The sequence below is a fragment of the Carcharodon carcharias genome, chromosome 17 (genome assembly GCF_017639515.1).
Source record: "Carcharodon carcharias isolate sCarCar2 chromosome 17, sCarCar2.pri, whole genome shotgun sequence".
NCBI lineage: Eukaryota > Metazoa > Chordata > Chondrichthyes > Lamniformes > Lamnidae > Carcharodon > Carcharodon carcharias.
The window spans coordinates 110,385,365-110,411,060 of NC_054483.1; the positions used below are offsets into that span (position 1 = coordinate 110,385,365).

Consider the following 25,696-nt stretch of genomic DNA (forward strand, 5'->3'; position numbering starts at 1 on the left):
GTTTTACAGCATGGAAAGAGGCCCTTTGGCCAATCATGCCCACATCAGTCATCAAGCCCGTCTACTCTAATCTTATTTTCCAGCACTTGAAACGCTGTAGCATACAAGGCTATGGGCCAAGTGTTCATCTAAATACTACTTAAATGTTGTGAGGGTTCCCACCTCTACCACCCTTTCAGGCAGTGAATTCCAGCTCGCCCCCACCTTCTGGATGAAAAAATCTTTCCTCAAATCCCCTCTAAACCTCCTGTCCTTAAATCTATGTCCCCTAGTTATTGACCCCTCGACTAAGGGGAAAAGTTTCTTCCTATCTACACCCCTCATAATTTTGACCACCTCAATCAGAATAGAATAGAATCCATTTTCAATTTTGTAATATTTTGATACTAAAATAATAAACATGCCCTTTCTTAAAATGGAGCACAAGTGAGCCAAACAAAATTAAGTATGACTGTAAAAGCTTATTTGAAGCTGGTAAGATATACCCCCAGCTCCTAAGAACATCTTAATGCTCTAAAATTGGTATTATAAACTTGTTAAAAAGAGAAAATTCTACCTGAAGAAACCATAGGTGTGAGTGCAGGTACACCATAATAAGTGAAAGCTCCATTTTCAAATTTCAAGCCTTCTTTGCTTATTTCAACTTCCACTTTTCCCTGTGTGAAACAATCATTGCATGAAGTCACATTTATAATTGACACATTACAAAGCAGTGTGATAAGCAGCGTGTCAATAATTCTAGCTAATTCTATTCAATCTTATCCCACTCACCCCTGAAAAGTCAGCCTATTTTGGATCCCTATATATCATTTGACCTTCAGATTTAATTCTTCTATTTCCTCAGAAAAGTGTTTAGCCTTCAATTTTCACCTCATCCAGCAACCAAGATCAGGAAGTTAGGCAGGTGACTTGCAGGTGCAAATTCATATTTTGCCACAGAGACCTCCCATGTTTGTCTTATTGGCAATCTATCACGTTCAGAGCCTAACTCTTACTTCATCTGGAAAGTGGGCTATAGTGAATACAGTGAGGCTTCCTGATGTTTAGAGATTTTATAAATTTCTGAAGAGCAAGGAGATTCAGACATGAGGGTACGGTAATCAAAATGAAGTGGGTTTGCTTGACTTAATGCCCATAAAAATTGTTTATGTTCTGATCTGAGAGCCACACAATACAGAATTTTATTTGAAGGAGAAATATTGGCCGGGACACCAGAGAAGACAACTATCAAAGACCAGGAGCAAAGAGAAAAATAATCAGGAGTCATATCACTGGACTATGCTCAGCCATCTCCAAGCACCTGGCTTTTAGTTTATGATCAGTGGTGTGAGCTTATGGACTTGCTCAGTTCCATTAGATTATTTACCCTGCTGGCAACATACACTGTAATGCCAACTGGAGCACTGGAGTATAACATTGCTTTAATCTTAGTGTTTAATTGACTGCCACTCCTCTTCAAGGAATGCCTACCTTGAAGAAGTATTGTTCTTCTCTCCGACAGGATTTCCGTATCTCTCTTTTGCCTTGTTCACCCTCATTGCTTTCCATTTCTCTCCTGGTGTTTGACAAGGTGTTTACTAAAACCTGCTTTCACAGCCATATTTCCTTCCTCAGTGACTGTCTCCGTCTCCGACTTACCCCACATGGATTTCAACTGAAGTTCCATCCCTCATGTTTCGAACCCACCCAGGATTACAGGTACCTCCGGGACATACAACACTCCTCGGACTGCTGTTCTCATTGCATTCTGAGATCCACATTCAGTGCCATGTGCCGCCATATGAACACAATAACACACTCGACCTCTCCGTCCAGCAGCACTGCAGCAGCCTATTCCTAAGCTGCATGTGCCCCCAGTTTTATTTTATTCTTCGTCTCATCCGACGCCTCAACAAGAAACTTTGTCTCTTTCTTTCAGGTGCAAAGGAACGCAAGCTCCAATAACTCATTGACACCAACACCCATCCAGGACCCTCCACCCCTGCCTGTCCCTCTGTCCCCATGCATGTCTTCCCTTCACCCACCCTGGCGGCATTCCGCAGGGATTGTTCTCTCCGGGACACCCTGGTCCATTCCTCCATCACCCCCTGCACCTCAACCCCCTCCCACTCCACCTGCCCATGCAACCGCAGAAGGTGCAACACCTGCCCCTTTACTTACCCCCTCCTCACTGTCCAAGGACTCAAACACTCCTTTCAGGTGAAGCAGTATTTCACTTGTACTTCCCTCAATTTAGTCTACTGCATTCGTTGCTCCCAATGCGGTTTCCTCTACATTGGAGAGACCAAACGCAGACTGGGTGACCGCTTTGCAGAACACCTTCGGTCTGTCCGCAATGCATTACCCAGGCCTCCCTGTCGCTTTCCATTTCAACACTCCACCCTGCTCTCATGCCCACATATCTGTCCTTGGCCTGCTGCATTGTTCCAGTGAAGCTCAACGCAAACTGGAGGAACAGCACCTCATCTTCCGACTAAGTACTTTACAGCCTTCTGGACTGACTATTGAGTTCAACAATTTTAGATCATGACCTCTCTCCTCCATCCCCACCCCCTTTTCAATCCCCCCCTTTTTTCCCCCAATAATTTATATAGATTTTTCTTTTCCCACCTATTTCCATTATTTTTAAATGGATTTCCATCCATTATTTTATCTCTACCTTTTAGACTATTTCGATCCCTCCCCTTCCCCCTACCCAACTCCCAATAGGGCTATCTGTACCTTGCTTGTCCTGTTTCTACCCTTAATTAGCACATTCCTTAGATAATATCACCACCTTCAACACCTCTTTGTCCTTTTGTCTATGACATCTTTTGGTTATCTCCACCTATCACTGGCCCTCTATCCAGCTCTACAACCACCCCCCCCCCCCCTTTAAACCAGCTTATATTTCACCTCTTTTCTATTTTTACTTAGTTCTGTTGAAGAGTCATATGGACTCGAAACGTTAACTGTGTTCACCTCCGTAAATGCTGCCAGACCTGCAGAGTTTTTCCAGGTATTTTATTTTTGTTTTGGATTTCCAGCATCCGCAGTTTTTTACTTTTATCCACACTTAATGAATGGTTTGAACACAACAGTTCCCCATTTGCTAAAAAAATAATTTATACAGATTCCCAAATGGTCAATTTTCTAAGGGCACAACTCACTGAAGACCCCAGGTTTGACCTCCATTCCATCATGAACTAGCTGAGGGAAAGTTAAGGTTGCTACAATTGGATTAAGCACCCAGGAAGAATTCCTATGCTTGATATATCCCACAACCACTGCTAAAAAATGGGTCTATCTATGGGTGTTGACTGAGAACGCATGAGAGTTCGGCTGTGATACCCTACCTAATTAAACACATTTGCATATGGGTACTTGAAAACAGTACAAGATGACTACCAATATACATGGAAACATACACCAGAAGAGACCAGCAAAGAAAGACAGAATATTGTGGGGAGAGAATACATTTTAAAATTGCAATTGATTATTATGAAGTCAGACTGCCACTATCAATTATAGCAAACAGTTTGGGGTGAACACCCCAACCACAACATTAGACTGATTTCCTGAAATATTCAGCTTATTACTTTCAGGCACCAAGGATGTTCCTTGGCTTAGAAATCTTACCTATGAATAATTACCTCCTGGAGGAAATTAAATACAGTAAGTTAATGGAATGTTCCCTAAGAGTTCACAGTCTAATTAAAGAAATAGTCTCAGTAGGTCAAATGGGATATTTTTGCCTCGCACTTTGATTTTTGCCTACAACTTTCTAGGTGCTTTGAAATATATGAAATAGCTTTTTTCTTGATTCTTTCATGGGACGTGTGTGTCGCTGACAAAGCCAGCATTTCTGGCCCATGCCTAATTGCCCTTGAACTGAGTGGCTTGCTAGGCCATTTCAGAGGGTAGTTAAGAGTCAACTACATTGCTGTGAGTCTGGAGTCACATGTAGGCCAGATCAAGTAAGGATGGCAGATTTTCTACTTTGATGGGCATTAGCGAACCAGGTGGATCTTTACAACAATCTATAATAGTTTTCACGGTCATCAATACTGAGACTAGCTTTATATTCTAGATTTATTAATTTGAATTTAAATTCCACCAGCATTTGCCACTATGCCACCATCTCCCCCAACATTTGTGCTCCATACATCTAACAACCATGTAAGAGCAAGGAATTTAGACAGGGACATACCTGTAGGATAAGTACGAAGTAGTCAACAGGTTTATTCCGCTGGTAAAGATATTGGTCAGGGGCCATTTTGTCTTTCCTGTCATACTTTAACTCCCAGATGACTTTAGGATGTTTGAGGAGTCTTAGCAGAATCTTGTCTGATATATGTGTGCTTTTAAAAGGTTCCACCTCTATTCAATTAAGAAGGAAACAATTAGCTTGGTTTGACAATGTGAATTTGAATGTCTCTGATATTGTGATATCACCATGCCTTCTACGTTCTAACAAAAAAGTGGCTATTTTTACCTAATTCCTCTCAGTTCACAAAGTTATATATTCGGCATACAGTTTACTCCTAATTTGAAGTCATTTAATTCAAACTATCTTTATTTTGAATCTTTTTAAAGCACAAAATATCTTGTCATTTTATGCAACTTTAAGTTATTAGCAGAATGGTTTCTTTCATGAAAGCAAATTAAAAAACTTTACAACATCAGCACACCATTGTTTTAAGACTGCAATTGGCTCTGATTAGAATGGAACCAATAACTGGTTATCAGTCAAAAAATGTTTCTGATTTGAGGGGCAATGAAATGTATACAGGAAGAAAAAGAACTAAAGATACAGTACATGATTAGGTTTAGTAATACAAATTTGGATTTAAATAGTATCTTAAGGTGTTTAGCTTCAAATAAAATGAATTTATAAAACAAGTGTGTGAAGGCCACCTGACCAAGATCACTACACTTAGCTGTAGGTTCTTTAAAAGGGAAATAGTGTTTGACAAAATTATGAGAATTCTTTGAGGATGTAACAAGTAGGATGGATAAAAAGGAATCAATAGATGTTGTATATCTGGATTTCCAAAAAGCATTCAGTAAGGTGCCACATAAAAGGTTACTACAAGATAAGTGCTAATGGTGTTCGGGGTGTTATGTTGGCATGGATAGAGGATTGGCTAGCTTACAGGAAACAGTGTGTCGGGATAAGTTTCAACTTGGCAAACTGTAACTAGTGGAGTGCCGCAGGGATCAGTGCTGGAGCCTCAGCTATTTACAATCAATTTTATGTGAGGTGATCCATTTGTAACATATGAGATTCTGTGGGGACTTGATAGGCTAGATGCTGAAAGGATGTTTCCCCTCATGGAGGAATCTAAAACTAAGGGGCACAGCTTAAAAATAAGGGGTCTCTCATTTAAGATGGAGATGAGGAGGAATTTCTTCTCTCAGAGGATTGTTAATCTTTGGAATTTCCTTCCACAGAGAACAGTGAAGGCTTGGTCACTGAATATATTCAAAGCTGAGTTAGACAGATATTTGATCTACAATGGAGTCCAGGGTTGTGGGTGGGTGGCAGCAGGAAAGTGGAATTATGGTCACAGTCAGATCAGCCATGATCTTATTGAATGGCAGAGCAGGGTCGAAGGGCCAAATGGCCTACTCCTACTCATATTTCTTATGACTTTATTGTTCCCTTTGCAAGACCAAAGTTTCCATTCGTATGTAGAGCTTTAATGAATGGGAAGAATGTTGGTTGAACATACAAGGGACAGCAAGGAGCAAGCCAGCACTTGCCCTGGTCTAACATATGATTCAATCACCTTGCTTCAGAAGGTAATGGTTAACTGTCTTTAAATTTCTACAATTTATAAGTTGTTTTGCTGTGGCCTTAATTGTACTGGTTCAGTTATTACACTTAGTGCACACACATTAGTCACAAACTAACTTCGGAGCACCTACATTTTTCTAATTATTACAGCTTTGAATAATAAACAGAAGACAAAGGAAATCTGAAGCATTTATAGCAGCAGGAAACTATTTCAATCAGTCTATAGTACCTGTTGCTAAAAACCGGTGAGTTGCTAGTAAAAGCTGAGGTGAAATCTTGGCTCTTACATCGGTGTCTGAGCTTTTGAACAGTGAGAAGTCTTGTTGCTTTCGGTCTCTGTGAGCTATTTTCTTTGATCTATTGTCAGCTGCAATTACAAAATGAAGATTTTTCATTAGCATACAGAAGGAATTTATCACGGAGGTCAAATACAAGCTCTAACTTCCCCTGCCCCTTTTTGCTATTGCAGGGACCTGTTACCATGATCCCTCAATTAACTGGATAAATTACCGATGCTCCTTGGACAGATGCTACCAACATCCAGCATCGGAAGGACAGAAATTTCCTTCAACTAATTATTGGAAAGACTGAAGTCATTGTCTTTGTCCCCCATTGCAAACTTTCTTCTCTAGCCATTGACTCCATCCTTCTCCATATTCATCTCCGTAACATCACCCGACTCCACCACTGCCTCAGTTCATTTGCTGCTGAACCCCTCATCCATCTTTGTTCCCTCTAGATTTGAGTATTCCAATGGATTCCTGGTCAACTTCCAGCCTTCTGCTCTCCGTAAACTTGAGATCATGCAAAACTCTGCTGCCTAACTCATTGTCCTAACTCGTGCCATGTCCTGTTCACCCATCACTCCTGTGCTTGCTGACCGACACTGCTCCTGACTAAGCAACACCTTGAATTTAAGACTCTCACCGGCCTTTTCAAATCCCCTCACAGCCTCGATCCCACTATCCATGTAATCTCCTGAGATATCTGCACTCCATCTTTCCATTTCTCTTTCCTCAAAGACTGTAATTAAAACCCAACTCTTTGGCCAAGCTTCCGTATCTCCTTATGTGACTGTTGTTTGATAACGCTCCTCTGAAATGCCTTTGGCATTTTACTACATTAAGGGACCATATAAACACAAATTTTTGTTTGGGGAAAAACTGTCTCTTCTCGAGTATGTGATTAAGCTACCAGATGCTGTACTATGTAGTGTTTTAACTGGCAATGACTTACCCATCAAGATACAGGGCACTCAACGTTACAATTCAATCTTCCAAACATACGGTCAAGAGCAAAATAGTATACTATTAAAAGCATTACTGTCACTAGAAGCTGATATCAATACATAACTATGACTTTGGCACTGTGCCTTAGTGGTGCAAAACTGAATCTGATGAGTCTGAGGTGAGCTGCTGGTCTGTTATGGCGGGCTGAAAAGCTCACCAATTTCCGTTAAGTATCAGCATGCTTATACATCAGCATGTATCGGGAAATTTTGTGTGCAGTCAGAACTGCAATCCAAATCTTCATATAGTATGGAAATTACTGAGAAAGAGCACACTGTAAATGTGCATTACTGACCATGTAGAGAAAGGAAAACGTCAAGTAAAGGAACAAGAGACGAGAAGATATTCACTGGTGGCAGAAATCATGAAACCGGGCAACATTTCCGAATCAAAAAACCTCAAGATAAAATGGCACGTGAAATGTGGGAAGATGTCAAAATGCTTAGCTCTATTTACAAACAAGTTAAATAGTGCAGGCACAGTATACAGATATTGCGCATCAAGTGTTGTTCGAGGTCATAGGATGAAGTTTAAATATACCAAGGCCACCAGATGATGGTAAAGAAGAAATTTGTCCAATTGTTGCCTTGAGAAATTTTGCGAGAGAGAGAGAGTCTGGTTTTAAGGGCACCTGAGGAATTTGGCAGCCAGGAAGTTCACTTGCTTCATAATCTTGTTTGAAAATTCTGTATTTTGATAAACTTTAGTGATAAAGTAAATACTTTCCTTCTTTTTAAACTGTTTACACACAGCAAATACCCAGTATTAAAATTGTCTTGTTTATTCCACTGCAGAATTTACTGTCATGCTGAAGTGCAAATGATAGGCAGAAAGAAAAGAAAAACTAGGATTCATACAGAACCTTCCATGACCTAGGATAACTCACCTGCTCTTCTTTGAAATAGTGCCACTGGGTCTTTTACACAGGTGAGTCCTCAGTTTAATATCTCATCCAAAAGACAGAACTTCCAACAGTGCAGTATTCTCTCAGTGCTTCAATGTAGTGTCAGCATAGGTTTTTGTGCTCACGTCTCTATGTGGGACTTAAACTTATGACTTTCTAATTCAGAGGTATTACCATTTGAGCCGTAGCTGACACCGTAGATGCAAATCTGTAAATTTAGCTGCATGTTTCATCACCAAAAACATCATATGCACACTATCCAAATAATAAAGCATCCTATCAGGTGAACTGATCAATGTAGAAAAACTTACATGTTTCATCAGATATTTAAAAAAGAGAGTTTGGCTAAATGCAACAAAGCCACAGTCGCCATTCAAAATTTAACACAACTGTCATATGGGACTCAAAACAATGATTGTCCCTGTGACCATGTGAGTTAAACTATAATCCACAGTTACAATTGACCAAGGGTAACTTTAAGGAATTGCAGTAGCTTCTGGCAACACTGCAAATAGTAATTGGCTTCTTCTTCACAGATGTGTCGGGATCTACAGAAGAATTCAATAGCTCCTATATAGGTCCACATACCTCCAATGTGAAAAAAGACATGTCTCCTCCAAATCCTTTCCATCTACAGTCAGGAGCCTTGATTTAAAGTATCTTTGAAGAGGATGAACTGGACCACAACGTAACAGTGGAACCTGAAGAAAATACGGATGTGGAGATGATGACGAAGATTATGATAGTCCCTTTGATTCTGATTCAATATATTCCGATACATCCATTAGAGGAGTGCCATGTATTCAGCATTACGTCCAAGTAGGGCCAGCACATAAGAAGCAGCAGGGAAGACAAGCAGATAGAGGGCTAAAGGTTTCTGGAATCCCGAAAAAAGGTATCCATGGTCACTTGCAAATTCAGAATGAACATAGTAGAAAGTGCTTTTTTTCCTGTCATTCGATGTCGATTGTTTATACAAGCATGTATAAATTAAGCAGAGGGTATAGCAAGTCATTAGATTGGCTGCTGTTGTATAGGGCCTTCAATCTGCACTGTTGTTTAACATGCTAGAGTAAGTTTCTATGTAATTTCAAGCATCTCTGGTTGTTCTTCCAGAAATATCTGGGCCTTTGTCCTGCTGTACAACAGGAAGTCTTCAAATTTGGCCAAGTAACAATGTAGCCTTCAGGGCTGAGGAATGATGCAAAATGTTGACAAACATCAGCCATCAGGTAAAAGTACAGCATACTCAGAAATCTGAACAGGAACCAACTATATTAATGCTACTCATACATTTGCTAATATTTAGAAATATTCTGGACAATGCTTCCTCCTCCTCCTTTGCCCTCTCTGTCTCTGAATCTATCAAATAAGAAGAGCTTTACAATATAGTGTCGTTACTGTGATAATTAGTACCCATCTATGCACACCATTAATAACTGGTTGTCAAAACTCAGAAAGCCAGGTGGTGAAGGATTGAATACTGGAGTCTGGTCTTTATTCACTTACAAGATTTTATGTGGAGAGGCACACATTGCATACCATGCACTCCAACATAAAAACCTCTTTCAACCTCTTTCTATTTATGTATAGGCCTCCAAATAATATCCACCATCTGAATACAATTAACACTAGCTCAATATGATTTCACAAGCAGATGCAAAAGTACTCATAAAACTGGAGAAAAAATAGCACAAGTTCAAGAAACATGACTGGTTATACTCCTAATTAATGTATACTTGAGCTGTCAGGACAACTATGCACAATGATTCTGCATGTGGCCAAATATGCCAAAATCATGCTGTACAATTTTTTTTTTATTTTCATATACACAGAAAGGATCACCAACAGTATACTTGTCACACATTTTCAATTCCTGTGAGCCCCTAGGATGCTCAATATTTTTAATAAAGCGATGCATCATGAAAATCCAGGAAGGATCTGTTCCCTAGGGTTGCAAGGGTGTAACTCTTAAAGGAGTTTGGGCAATATAGATTTAGTTTCTTATGTATATTGGCCCACAGCCACTGCCTAATTTAGCACAAAATTGACAATTACATTCAAAAATGGTATGGGAAGTATATGGGGTCATGTTAGTGCAATTCTGGCAAGATCCTCTTCTAGACTTAAGCAGAGGAAAACTTTAGTCAAAATCTAACTGTACTGTACATGGTTGATTCAGGAAAGAATGGTTGAAAAGAAAACTGCACACTGGCAATGCCACTGAAGAAACATGCTGCCATTTCATTCATCATATTAATATTAACAGAGTGCGCTGCTTACATCTCTCCAGGAGATACTGCAGGAAGTAATACATACTATAAATGTCTGTTTCATCCAGGATCTCTGACTTTATAATTTCTTCAATGATATCTTCCAATGTGACGATACCCATTACTTCATAGAAAGGATCACATTCCCCTTCATCGTTGACTCTATGTACTATCGCCAAGTGGGATTTACCTGAGGAGAAACAAACACAGAAAACTCCATTATAATATTTTACTATAGTAAACTGACAAAACATGATGCAACTGAAAGTTCATTTACAGTTATGATAATATTCAGCTGTGGGATTTATTGCATCAGTCCATAATTCACTAGACAGCAGCATTGCCTATGCTCCACATTACAGTTATGGAGCAAGAACCTATCACCCTCATTGGCAAGCTCTTTCTTATCTGGCTTTGTGCCTCTTATTTATTACTTAGTACTCTGTAGGAGTTGAAATTCCTTTCAATAAAACTTTCAATCATAAAACCAATATACCATATGCATATTTCATTAGAATATTCCCAACTCACTCTCCTTTCTTATTTCTCCTGAAGATATTGACTCTTGTTGGGGATATTTACCAAGATACATGGGTCAAAGATGGGTATATGGATTAAGGTCACAGATCAGCCATGATCCCATTGAATGGTGGAACAGGCTTGAGGTACTAAATGGCCTACTTGTGTTATGTAAACCAGAGCTTTGCTATTGCAAACTTTACTTTCAGGGATCTGCTTTTAAGAAGTTTCAACCCTAATTCAATTTTATGGTTGGTGAGATATCCTCAATAACTATAGTTTCTCTAATAAGCGTCATTTCCAACAGTATGAATTTAAAAAATCTCAATTTTGTTTTCAAATTCCTCTAATAATTAGATTAGTAACAACAGGCATGAACTTTGGAATGAAAGTAAATTTGGCAAAACCAAAGTCATGCATATCTCAAAATCACAAGAAACATTCCTATATTATTAGCAGGGAGAGAACTAGAAGAGGTGCAAAAATTCAAGTATTTCGGAAGCATAATGTCTGCACATGGAAGATGCAACAAGGAAATAAAAATATGGATAGCAATGGGAAAGGCTATATTTGGCAAGAAGAGACAGTTGCTAACTGGAAAGCTGACTAAACAACTCAAGAAGTGACTTGTAAAGAGAGTGATTTGGAGTGTTGTTTTGTATGGATGTAAGACCTGGACTTTATGGAAAGAGACCAACTTGCTAAACAGTTTTGAAATGCGGGCTTGAAGGGGAATGGAAAGGATCATCTGGACAGAAAAAATAACAAATGATGAAGTGCTGTGGAGAGTGAATGAACAAAGAAATTTGCTGAATGTAATTAGGAAAAGGCATAGTCTGGGTAGGGCACATCTTAAGAGGAAACAAACTTGTAAGAGATGTAATGGAGGGAAGATTTCAAGGGAAAAGGGGAAGAGAAAGGAAGAGAATATCAATGCTGCATGGCTTGAAAATTGAAAGGAGTTAGTGGGAAATGAAAAGAATGGCACAGGTTAGAGAAACATGGAAAGATTACTATGAACCAAGGACCTGCCTTTGGGCAGAGCACACATGGTGATGAAGGTGATGATGTGGAGTCTTCAATCTTTCAGACTTGAATTAATGTTGGAGATTTTTTTTTAAAAACTTGTTTTTTTTCTTAATTTTTCCCTTGTCCTTTTTATCTCTCTTTCTCAATCCTATCTTTCTTTTGTGTTCTGTACCTGATTTGACATTGAATTCTAGTTGACACTTCAAACTCTGCATTGTGCATTAACTAGTTAAGGAGATAAACATAAAAGCAAAAAACTGCGGATACTGGAAATCCAAAACAAAAATAAAAATACCTGGAAAAACTCAGCAGGTCTGGCAGCATCTGCGGAGAGGAACACAGTTAACGTTTTGTGTCCGTATGACTCTTTAACAGAACTCTCCGCAGATGCTGCCAGACCTGCTGAGTTTTTCCAGGTATTTTTATTTTTGTTAAGAAGATAAACAGTTGCTTCTGCTGTTCACATAGGTCCCAGAGGACACTGTGCTGAAACATTTCTCTAATTACACTAAGTTCCAATGCAAAATCTTATTGAAAATCTACCACAAGAATACTGAATGGCTCATTCACTGCCAAAAGCAAAATCTGGCCCAATGTAATTAATCAAAGCAAAAAGGCAAATATTTTATTTAGCACTTGGTGTTACTTAGACATTGAACTAAGGTAAATGCAAAGATTTTGCAAATGGTGGGCACGTTATTTGAAATGTCATGTGATTAGTCACATGGTTAAAAGTCATGTTATCAAATATTACATGATCAAACCTTTAGAAGTTGGACACCTTAATTACAGCATAAAGCTGTTTTTCAGACCGCATCTTTAGTACTCCATGCGGCTTCATGAACCATTATGAGAAGAATCTTAATGTCCTTCAGAGGATACAGAATCAAGTAACAAAGACGATTCCAAATTAAAATATTAGAGTGATATAAATTAGGGGGAGGCGGTGGCTTAGTGATATTGTCACTGCACTAGTATTCCAGAGGCCCAGGGTAATGCTCTAGGGACCCGGGTTCAAAACTTCAATTCAATTGCCCATTGTCGTAAAAACCCATCTGGTTCACTAACGTCCTTCAGGTTGTCTCCAGAACCACAGTAATGTGGTCGACTCTTAAATGCCCTCTGAACAAAGGCAATTAGGGGTGCCAATAAATGCTGGCCTAGCCAGCAATGTCTACATCTCAGGAACAAATAGAAAAAAATGCAACTGATAAAGCCTTAACGGCTTATTGGGAAACAAACTTGTATTTATCTACTGCTCCTCATGTTGAAGAAACAAGCAATAAGATGTAGTAGTGGACACAAAGTATGAAAGAGGAAATAATCAAAGGCATGATCAACAAAACAATTGTTAGCAGGCTTTTGAAGGGAGTGAAGCAACAAGCCAAAGTGGTTCAAAAAGAGTTCCCAATGGAGACTGGATTATCAGCCTCTGACCACGGAGCAGGGCAATCAGAGAATCAGAGGAGAATCCGAACAGGTAAATACAGCAGATGGAAATCACTCTGTTCAAGTGCAGCAAGACTGTGAAAATACTTGAAGAAGAGAACAGGGTCTTTAAGTTGACTCGCTGAGGTGGAAGCACGTAGAGGTTTACAAACATGACAGTAATTGGTGTTCAGGGCTTGTACGGTCAAGGAAGAGAATTGTTGCATTCTGGATTGGCTTACATTTGTGGAGGGTGGAGGCAGATAAGGAGAGCCATGGAGAATTAGATTCTCATAGCAACAAAGATCTAGATTAGAGTTTCAGCTGTGGTGGCAGGGAAAAGGTTGGAGAATTAAGCAAACCATGTTCTGGAGTGGGATGCAGACTGAATGTGGGGTTAAAATGTTTAGCTTGGAGTCAAACAACGTGATGAGGATCACATCAACAGATTTAGCCTGAGAAAGCAGTGGTATGTTGGCTGATGGGAGTTGGAACCAGATTGGCAGGTTGGAGGCGAAAAGAATGACACTGATTTTGCTGATGTGGAGATGAAGGAAATTCCATCTCCTTCAGCACTTGGCATCAGGCAGGCAATCGCAAAGCACATTCAGTCTACCAGTCAATAGCTGCAGAGAGATAAAAATGGTGTGGTTGCCGTGCATATGGAAACTGACTCCTTGTTTGTAGCAGGTACAGTCAACAAATAGCATGTTGCTGATGAACAGGAGAACATAGTGGATGAAAACCCCGGAGGACACCTGATGTCACATGAGAGGATAGCAGTGTCCATTTAGCAGTTGTTGTCTAACAAACACAGTGTAATAAAATCATGGGTCACTTATGTTACGCTGGCGCAAAGCAGGAAATTGTACGAATGTAGTCCACAATTTTTCATCCATATGTTTAAAAGGACGGAAAACTATAGGCCATGAGACAATGTGCTGGGAGAAGGCATGAGGAAAATTAATTCTTATTCACTTCAGTCATTTTGACAATCTAGTAATTATGCTACCTCCTGATCTGTCATTAATTTAGCCAGAACTACTATCATCTATGTTCTGAGCTCACTGTGAGAGGGCAGAGCTGCTGAGATTTGTACAAACTCAGCACCTGCTTAAGTAGACACATATTTTAGGCTTCTAAGCCCAATTGTTAATAAACTTGAAAAGTTTAAATTTATATATGTTTTAATGCATGCATTTACACAGCTTTGAAAAATCAGTGCTTCGAACAAGGAATCACTTTGAATGTAGTGAATTTGGCTATGGAGATAAAGCAGAAAATAAAAATTGATATTATGTGGAAGGAATTCTGTTAAAATATGCCTAAAACATAACAATTGCATAGGAGAAAAGTGACAACAAATTGTACTAATTAATCATGCTGCACTGTCCACTAGCATTGCAGCACTTAGCCTCAGGGAGGTGAGTGCACTCTTTAGATAAAAGCAAAAAACTGCAGATGCTGGAAATCCAAAACAAAAACAAAAATACCTGGAAAAACTCAGCAGGTCTGGCAGCATCTGCAGACAGGAGCACAGTTAACGTTTCGAGTCCGAATGACCCTTCAATAGAACTAAGTAAAAATAGAAGAGAGGTGAAATATAAGCTGGTTTAAGGGGGGTGGGACAAGTAGAGCTGGATAGAGGGCCAGTGATAGGTGGAGATAACCAAAAGATGTCACAGGCAAAAGGACAAAGAGGTGTTGAAGGTGGTGATATTATCTAAAGAATTATCACATCCGTGCACATGCGTGAAAGAGCGCACTCTTGACTGAGGGAATCCCCCCCGCACAGGAAGTGCATTGCGCTTCCTGGCGGATGTCACGCTGGGCGTCCACATAAAATGGCGGCGCACCCCCGATCGGGAGGGGGGGGGGGCCTGCCCAAGCCCGCTCCTGCACTCTCCCCCCCTACCCGACGGAGGGAAAATTCTTCCCCAAGTCACACACCATCCCAACTTAGAACCTTTTATCTAACCTATCTTGCAAATACCTTCACCACCTAGACTTCAATGATTCAAGAAAGATTATCACCATTTTAAGGGCATTTAGGGACGGGAAATAAATACTGGCTTTGCTAGAAATGCCAATGTCCTGACAATGAATTTTTTAAAAAAATAAAAATTTATATTATAATATTACTGCTGATAGAGGTTACCCTTATTCAAAAGCAGCACTAGCACATAAACAAAACAGCATGGTGTGTGCCATGGCTTTGAGTATCAATTCAAAGGATTTAATTCTGCAGCACCACTCCAGCCAAAGTAAAATTGGAGACAGATGTTGCATTTTACAACTTTGTCCTAGTCGCAGGCAAAGCAAGCTCTCAGCCCACCCTCGCGCATGCTGGGTTCTCAATATTGGCTATAGTGGCTGGTAATGCAGCTTTTGCATCATCGGCCTTCACGGATCCTCTTGTAGCACTGGACAAAGTCGGCAGCCAGAAACTTAAAACCGCAATCGTACCTTTCGGATATATTGCACCCTGTAATGCTAGAGAAGAGAAGCTATTCTGCTGCTGTCAACATCAGTGTTACCAAAAATGAGATTACAATTATTTCTGTGCTGAAACATCGATAGAGCAGTCATCATGCTACTCAATACAGAATTAAGAACATGGTGTGGGAAAAACATCCATCTCCCAATCCAACATAACGGATTCAGCTCAGTAATGGGTTCAGAACATCTCCTGGCATCTACTTATATCATAAGGGATAATAAGTGCTTGTAGAGAAATGAAAACAAATCCAATTACTTTCTCCTTGTATCAATAAAGCTTCAGTGAAGTTTCAAGCCTCCTGTGTGTATTGGCAACTTTCCTGCAGCTCAGCTGGCAAAAGGGTGTAGTTCTCTCTTCAAATTATGTTTTAGTAACACCACCAAAAACAAACTGGTAATTTGACTCAATGCTGTTTGTTGAACTTTGCTAAATACAAATCAGCTGCCAGCCTCTAGAACGGTCAATGTACTTCAAATTAATTAATTATGTTTTGGAGAGATGTGATGACATATAAATTAAAGCCTCTCTTTTTGTAATCCACAGGCTGACATTTAGTTAAGTGAAAGAACATTTTCCAATATTCTTGCTGCTTTTGCCCCATCCACAATAGGCTCTGGCGTGCTCTGAAGTTCTGCACATGCAAGTCCAGAGTCATTATTGGCTTGTACTGAGGGGAAAGTAATTGCAATTTTCATGCACAGCTCTCCCGTTAATCCACTAAAAAGTGCAAATTTGTTTAAAAAACAAGACTATGCGTTTGACTAAAGAATAATGTCTTTAAAAGTAAACTATAGCACAAATGCTTAAAATCTTTTAAAAATAGGACAGGTGGGTAGAACCTTTTCTGGACCACATCACTTGCTGGTCTCATCGTGTCTTCTGAAACAAAGTTTAACAGAATTTCACAAATGTTTTGCAAACAAATTGGGTTGTACCTACAGTTTGTTCAATTGGGCACAATTAAAACAAATGCTTAAATTAACGTTCAACTTATGAGCAAAATGTATGGATCGACGTATCTTACTTGGCAGTACTTTGGCTTTCAATTGCAAAGATATGTGGTTCTTGAATCCAAAAAGGTTACTGAAGCCTAATCTTAGACTGACACTCCGGTTCAATGTATATGTATCTTTGGTGGTATTTTCCTTCAAAGGTTGATCAACCAAGTTCCCATCTGCTTTGTTTATCAGCTTTAGCTCAATGATAGCATCCACACTTTTAATCATGGGTTTAAATCAGTGAAGAAATTTGAATACAGTCTAAGCTGACGGTACTGACACAGAATTGCAATGTCAAAGGTGCCCTCTTTCAGGTGAGAGCTTAAGTCAAAATTCTGTCTGGCTTCTTGGGTGTACAGCATGGGAATTCTTTCAGTGTCCTGTCGAGTATTTATTCACTACATAACAGAAAAACAGTCATTTGGTCACTCATTTAATTGTTGCTTGCTGGAATTTGATGTGTGCAGACCGGCTGCTGTTTTCTAAAAATGATCATAGTGACTGAACTTCAAAAGCACTTCATTGTTGTTCAAAGAGGAGTAAAGTTCTCGGTTTCCAGGCGTCGATCAACAATCTCTTCCCAAACTTGCAGATTGCCTACAGATTTTCTAACCCTCCAGTAAGATTTGAATTTTCACTAAGCAGTTATCATGATAACTGAGCAAGTTCACAACTACTGTAATCAAGTGCCATCTTACGCAAGTAACTATGGATCCTGATAGAAACATCATTGACTTTTCAGGAAGTTAGGACTGATGACGATGCATTTACCCAGAGAAAATCATTAGGTTATAAATATTTTGATTTTCCCAAGAAACTAAATTTTCACTGACAAAGATAAATGTGCACCAGATGTTATGCTATTATTCAGCCAATTAGAAAGCTTAAAATCAGAGCTTAATTGAAATTACAGCATAATTAGGTCATTTCATTTAGGGTTTTATGTTTTTCCGAACTTAGTTCAAAAATAAAAAATGTGTCTTTATGGTCAAAATGAAACAGCAATTTTAAAATTAAAAAAACTTCAGGATTTTCAGTCTTGTCAGTGAAATGTTTCCACAAAGGACAAAGAAAATATTTTACAGTCTTAACATTCAGAATGATCTTCACAAAGCATAATTTTCAAAGCACTTGACATGCATATTTAGCTGCACTATCACTCTTGGGCCTTTCCCTAACCACCTTCCTCTAAAAAAACTTCAGTCAGTAGTCTGTATGTGAGGGAGGTGACTCACGGGAAACTCCGAATCTACCCTGTCTGTTGGTATGGAGAGAAAATGAAGTGCTTTCCACACCAGAAAGATGTGGGCATCACACCAGAACACTAGATGGCAATGTGGGCATTTCCAAGTTTCAACACGTTTGATCCTCATTTTTGAATTCCGTAGTTAATTATCAGGTATATTTCTAAAATCAGAAGGTTTAAGCCCAACAGGTTTGTTTTCTGCCTTCCTCTGCCGAAGTCACCAATTCAAGCTATAATATGTTTACTGGAAGCCACCAACTCTCCAGACTTCATGAGTGTGGCCAACCTTCAAATGTGAACATATGTCTTGTGTTGACATTGCAGCTGAAAACAATCCCATCTTCTCATATTCTCCAAACAGGTGCACATTCTAGGCCAAGTCACTTGATAAAGAGCAGGGGCTAGAATCCTGGCTGATTTTCTCCGCCACACCTAAGTGTAGCCCCCTCCTTGCTGCGACAGGTTAGGCCAAGAAACTTCGGGCACTAACCAGGGCTAAAGGCTCACTATAAAAATTGTAAAAGATTATTTCCCACTGTCATGCCCAGTAAAGGCTTCCACAATTATAACTTTAAACATGAACTGTGCTTGTTTGGAAGCTTCTGGAACTGGCTTCATTTTTAAAAATGGACATTGATGAACTGTTAAGATGGTTGCCGAGGGGGGGTCAGGTGACCTTCTATCAAACTTCTGGGAAGTTCTGAATTGAATCATACTGGCAGGAAGGGGGGGGTGGGAGGGGGTCTCCCCCTTGAAAGGACATGCCTAGACAGCACTCCTATGTGGAGTTCGTGCCTGCCATTGTTCAAAGCTTACTCCAAGACACAGCATCAATGAACCCCTAGACTCTATGTCTCCAGGTTTGCATTGTAACAAAGGAAAGCTGACAAGATCAGTTATCCACAAGTTAAGTGCGAAAGGCCAGCATCTGCCTTCTATTGTATATCAATGGCTGTTGACCATGGGACTGAAACTGGTTCTCGGATACGGAAATCCTTTTATCCCAAAACACAGAAGAGACCAGGGCTAGTCTGTAGAATAACACCAACAAGCCAACAGTTGCAGAAAAAGGCTGTGCCACCTTTGCATCTTAAGAGCGGAGAGGCTTAAAATTCTTTTAAAAAGCCTCCCAGCTTGATTCCAAAGCTTCGAGTTCACCTGTAAAGAAATTGGGCTTCCTGATACAACAGCCAGGAGTGCATGGCTTCATGACATGAAAATTCTTCTCTTCAAAGTAATCCTGATAACCAAACCCAAATGTACCTTTTCAAATATAAGCCTCATTGATTACAAACAGAAAGAGAATTGAAAATCAGTACTCCATCCTCCTGCCTCCCCCACTCCTCACACACCAACCTTCTCTCAAATTGTAAAAAAAATAAAGTCCAAATATTCCAATGTGTAAGAGAAGGCAGAAGGACTTTTATTAAATTTAGATAAATTTAAAACCCTCCCTGCAAGAATTTATTTTATCTGTTAGGATCATTCAGTTTGGAAATTTGCAAATAGATACAACAGAAAATTAGCAATTTCAGATTACGTGAAATCTTTACTAAAAACATTGATTCAGCTATTAGCAAGACCAACTTACATTTAAAATAAATCTGTTTCTTTCATTAAAACTGCACCAAGGAAAAATTTAAATCTGTAATGCTATTTTGAATAGTGCTGCTGTTTGTTTCTGGAGCTGGCGCAGAAATGATGGTGCACTGTAACAATTCTGTGATTCTGAACATGTTTAATAAATAGAGGTTGAATTTCTGCTTGCTTCTACTAGTGATACCAGTTCAAACCAGTCAGAATTGTCCAAACCAACAAAAGATTGGGAACCTTAAAAGTATGCGAATTATCTTCAAAACGCTTGTATTTCCACAATCTTTTACACTGGTTCTTGGTTCAAGTTCTTGCTGTGGTCGGTATGATTCAAAATTGTGCATCTTCTGTGAACTCTTAATTCATGCATTTGATTAGTCCAATTACTGTCATTAAGAGAACTGGTTTCAATGGCTGAAGGGTCAAAATCCAGAGGGCACAGATTGAGGTGATTAACAGAAGAACAAAATGCGAGAAGAGGAAAAACCTTTTTATGCAACAGGGGTGGTTAGAATTTGGAATGTGCAGTTTTATAGGGTGGTGGACACAAATTCAATTGTTGCTTTTAAAAGGGAGTTGCATACATAGTTGAAGGAGAAAATGTTGCAGAGCATGAAAGAAAAAAGACTTGCGTTTATATAGCACTTTTCACAATCACTGGATGTCTCAAAGCGTTTTATAGCCAATGATGTACTTTCTTTTTGAATTGTAATCCCTGTCGTAATGCAGGAAATGCAGCAGCCAATATGCGCACAGCAAACTTCCTCAAAAAGCAATGTGATGTTGACCAAATACTCAAAAGAATGGGGAAGCGAGACTAACTGGATTTCTCTTCGAAAGAGTCAACGCAGGCGCAATGGGCTGAATAGCCTCCTTCTGTGCTGTACTATTCTTTTGATTCTATAATTAACCTGAACCAAGCCCCACCCACAAAAATAACCACATTTCATGGAATTGGAAGATTTCACCAGCTGCACTGGTTCATGAAGGCACTTTGAATTGTGCTCATCTTCTTGGATGCAAAGGTACAGTTTAATTTTTTTCATATAAAAAATATTTAATTTACTGAGTTGTGAGCACTAGTGATGCTATTAAATGATTCAGTATAGTATTTTTTAAAAGAATTTTTAGTACACAAACTCCTGCTGCTGACTGGAAAGGCGCCAGAACAATTGCGCACGTGCGCTCGGCCCGTACTGCAGCCACCAGCTCGCGCACAACTGTTCCTGATGGTTGGTGGGTGACAGGAGTTACAGCCATATTGAAATGTTTAAGAGGGGTCACTGTTGGAGCTGTCCTTAGAGCCAGTGTCACCCTTGCTGCTTTGTTAAAAGGTTGTGTTTATTTGAACAGTTGGAACAAGTGCAGGGATTTCCTATACAGTTCAGCTAGTTCAATTGGTAGGTAATAGGACTTCTAATTCCAGGGTCATGGTTTTGAGCCCCACATTGCATGATGATTTTTCTCTTAAATATTTTAAGCATTTTTATATTTCTTAAATTTCAAAGTGAAGTAATATTGAAACAAACCATTAAAAATATGCAATTATTATTTTTGCTATCACTAGACCCTGACTGTTAAAATGGTTGCGCTGAGTATTTGCAATTTTCTTTCATTAACTAATTTTGTTGTAAAGCTATATAATACAAACTTGCAAAAATGCATAATTCAACAACAGAAATGAGAGCTGTACTTAAAAGCATCTCTCACTTTAAACAGCTTGACACTAAAACTGTACCTGAGCGGGTGCAAGAAGCGCTCACCCATGTGTTGTGGCACAAATAAATGCAAACATTTTAGCAATTTAAAATCAGATGGAAGATTAGTTACCTTCATGAAAAATGCTTATTTTTGGTGATAAACCCTTTTTAGGACTGAGCTGAGGATAAATTTCTTCACTCGAGGGGGTTGCAAATCTTTGCAATTCTCTACCCCAGAGGGCTGTGGATGCTCCATAATTGAACATACTCAAAGCTGGTATAAAGAGATTCTGGATCTTTTAGGGGATCAAGGATATGGGGAGCAATTGGGAATATGAAAATTGGAGTTGAAGCAGAGATCAGCCATGATCTCAGTAAATGGCAGAGCAGGCTTGAGGTACTTTATGGTCTAATCTGACTTCTATTTCTTATGGAAGGATAAATTAGAATATTCAACTCATTGTTATATACTGAAAGCAAAATAAAATGAGAGAAAGAAAGCTGGGATTAAGATAGATAAAAGAGAGAGGAGAGACAAGAAAAATGTTTTAAAAATTATTAATAAGGTCTCTAATAACCATTAAAGGAATGTAATTCCACATTTACAAAATTAAATTTTCCGGGTCAGAGAGGTTGCTTGGCAGTAATTAAGAATTATCATGTTGCTAAGAATTCACTTGCTGCTGAATGCATCAGCCCCAACTTTTCTGGCATACTTAGTGGTAACTAGGGAATTATGTACAGCAACTCACAGCCTTACATGGATTTCAATGCCAAGTCTCTCAGCAAGGTATCAGCAGAACAAAGCTCGTGGAGAAGCGGGGAAATTGGACATCTGTATTTTCGCATTTAACTATACATGTCTGGACTCTGGAGGTTACTGCCTTATTTACTCCTTAATAACCGCAAGAGCACTCACAGTCTCACCATTATTCTTACTATGGAATCTGGGGCTACAAATCTCATCTATAGCTAATTGAATTCAATTTTTAAAAGATTGTTCTATGTCAAGTCATTCTATGAAAATTTTCTGTTTTCAGCCACAATAAAACTATGCCTTTACCATTACAAGTAAATTGAATTTAATATTTTTGAACAAAAAAGCTCTTCTGGCAGGGCAGTTGATTATGACGGTGCATAGCTAAATTATACTGACCAGAAAGATCCTAACTCCCTTCCTATGCTGAGTTGGCTAATCTCAGCTAGGTTGAAGGCAGGAGTGCTATTGATTGATATCCAGTGCCCCCTGCTGGAAAGATGTGTAGATGTTGGGCAATAACAATTCTCAGTTGTGATACACCCTATGGAGCAACAGCCTGCCAAGGCACAGTGTCCAGGCTTATATACGATGATCAATCAACTGACTGGCATACTCAAGGATTCGGTTAAGGATTCTAGCAAGGGGCCAATTTCTTCAGCAGAGGAGGAAATGAGAGAAGGAAATTGGAGAAAAAGGAATATTTATGAACTAGTTTCTAAAATCATGTATGCAGTACATTGAGCTTTCACATGGTGCAATTACAAGTATAGATATTTCTCATTAACTTTCAGAAAATAAGCAGAATTGTGTTCCTTGGGGGAAAACTATAAGCCTCCCAAATGTTTTATGCTGCACTTCAAACAGTTTTCCTTATTCCCCTATTTAACCATCACTTGATTAATTTAAAGGTATTTACAGAACTGTGATAATTGATCATGTTTTCCTGCACTGGCTGCAAGACAAAATACTTAAAAGACCAACCATCCTACAGTCCTAATCTTAAGGGAGTATTTGACCATTTTTACTATAATTTGGAAATCCATTTTGTTGCTTTGTTTTAAGCTATAAAGATACAATTAAATATTATGATCAAGAAATTGAGAGAGGTCCACACAGAAAAGTGCAATACTGCATGAACATCTTTAGAGTTTTAAATGCTTTTCATTTGTACATTAAGATCATGCACGTAAACAAGATTCAATCTTCACACAGTATGGCAGCCTTTATTTACTGCTTTACAGTCCATTTATTTTTTCAATGCCACCATTCCCCCCAAAAGAGTGAAGTATAATCTAGGAATTAAACACCAGATATCCTAATGTCATAGGAAAGTGATAATCATGAGTGTTTTATTGGCTGTTGTTGGTGTACAGATTCATAAAGAATACTCAACAGATCATGTTTAATCCAGAGGTAACTACATCTATTGTTGAGGGTAACCCAGTGCATACAAGTTAATTGGATTTTTAGAAGGGATTTGACCGGTATCCACATATCAAAGGCTTAGGCATATTTAAGATTACTTAAATAATGCTAGTTGGATTGAAAATTCACCTAACAATTTAAAACAGAAAGATCGCAAATGGAAAAGTCTCTTCAGACAAAGCAAAGATCCACAGAATCTGTTGTGATCGTGTTTTTAAACCTTGTTCGTAAATGATAGAGTACTTGCTCATTCATCAATCTTATAAAACCTGCTCATACCACCATGTTCTGTAGCTAGATAATGTCAGAGGGAGTGATAGCATTCAGAGATCTAAACCAAGTAAGTGAAAGGGCTAAGGAATGGTAGATAGATTTTTGATAATTAAAACGTAAGGGTCATTCTGGAACATAGACCAATGAAGATTGAGTTTTCAACAATGAGTCAAAAGGAAAAGAATTGGGGAAAATTACTGGCCTTTCGTTAGGCATGCTGACTCAATGCAGAGCAGATATCAACGTGAGGCGTTGATGGTAATGCAGAGATACAGCACATAGCTGATTCCTAGTATAGAGGTTTGAGGAGAGATCAGAGAAAACCGAACCCAGGCTTGAAAGGAAATTTGCAAGAAATTATCATATAGCAATTTGGTAAAATTACATAAAGCAAATTGTATTGGTAAGATAAGGAGGACAAGTCCAAATTACAAATGGCACTTTAGGACAGAAATAAGAAAGTTCTTCACATGAAGAGTGAACAATGCATGGAATAACATCCAGATGGAGTAGTGGACAAAAAAAACCACAGATCTTTTAACAACCAATTGGATGCTTCAATGGGGGATTCTAGGATAAGGATCTATAATTGTGATTTTGTGAAATGTAGCCAACTACTGTGGTGCATCTTTAGAATATTTTGACTGAAGTTTTAGCAGATTACTCTCATCAATGGTCCATGTAAAATGAGATCATATTTGGAAGAGCATGAGCAGTATGCAGCGTTTAGGGCACCTCACTTTCTAAAGACTATTAAGAGTAAGATTGAACAAAAAGTGGCAATGATAATTCAGACCCTTAACCTTTTAAACTACAAAAAAAGAGATTTAAACTTATGTTCATTAAAGAGAAGACTCAAAAAACATATGTTTCTAAAATGTTGGAAAAACTGGATAAAGCAAATAGAAAGAAGCCTGTTGCTTAAGTTAGACGATAAGTTTAGAACTAGATGATCATTGTAAGGTTAACACATTTCAAGCAAGACAAGATCAGAAGGAAGTCTTTTCAGAATAGTGGATAAATACAAAAGTAATAACAATAAAAGTTGTGTTAATTAATGCACTTATTTTAAAAAAGCTGAAGATCTTCTTACATAAAGGTGATCAAATGCCGTATGGAAAACAAATGAATTCTAAACATCACCTTTAGACCATTGAAATATCATACCAAAATTACCATTTTGGCATATTCCCATTTCTCTTAAAAGTATTAACTCATCTTAACTGTTACTCATCTTAACCATGAGTTAGCCTAAAGCTGTCACCACCCAAAGTTCACACATACATTTCCATCAGGAATCTTATCTGGCTTTCCCTTGCTTAACTGAAGGGGTGCTGAAACCCTGACATCACCCTCACTGATAATAAACTTCAACTTGCATCAAACCTTGGACTTCTGTGGTCTGTATGATTCAGTTACTCACTGAATAACTTCACTTGTGTCATCAGGAAACTTTAATTTAGCAACCTGATAATGAGAATCACTATTTCTAATACGACACTGCAGTGCTATGTCTATATGCCAAGAAAAAGTTTGAGATCAGAGTCAAGCAATTGAACCTTACTAAGGGTTAACTAAATACATAAGCTCATAGTGTAGGGGGTAACATATTAACAAGGATAGAAGGTTGGCTGGCTGGCAGAATACAGGGAGTATGCATAAATTATTTTTCTGATTGGCAGGATGTAATGACTGGAGTCCCGTAGGCGTCTGTGCTGGGGCTTCAACCTTTTACAATTTACATCAATGACTTAGATGAGGGGAGCGAAGGCATGGTAGCTAAATTTGCAGACGACACAAAAATAGGTAGGAAAGTATATTGTGAAGGAGACATAAGAAGTTTGCAGACACACATAGATAAACTGAGTGTGTGGGCAAAAATCTGGAAGATGGAGTGCAATGTGGGAAAACGTGAAGTTGTTCACTTTGGCAGGAAGAATAAAAAAAGCAGAGAACGGCTGCAGAATTCTGAGGTGCAGA

The 25,696-nt window shown here is 38.8% G+C and overlaps 1 protein-coding gene across 5 annotated transcripts in view; it reads right to left on the reverse strand.

Moving 5' to 3' along the window:
• The window catches only part of LOC121290015 (metal transporter CNNM1), an 86,200-nt gene that overhangs the window by 40,787 nt on the left and 19,717 nt on the right, over positions 1-25,696 (reverse strand). For 4 of the 5 annotated variants that reach the window (XR_005945695.1, XR_005945694.1, XM_041210144.1 and 1 more), the window contains exons 2-5: positions 10,292-10,435; positions 6,009-6,146; positions 4,190-4,359; positions 557-656 (exon numbers count right to left, since the gene is read on the reverse strand). Coding sequence is in view for 3 of the 5 variants with exons in the window: in XM_041210144.1 (XP_041066078.1) it covers positions 557-656; positions 4,190-4,359; positions 6,009-6,146; positions 10,292-10,435 (552 nt within the window). In the remaining 2 variants the exon portion in view is untranslated. The remainder of the gene's footprint in view (positions 1-556; positions 657-4,189; positions 4,360-6,008; positions 6,147-10,291; positions 10,436-25,696) is intronic. The other variant, XM_041210145.1, reaches the window with a different exon arrangement.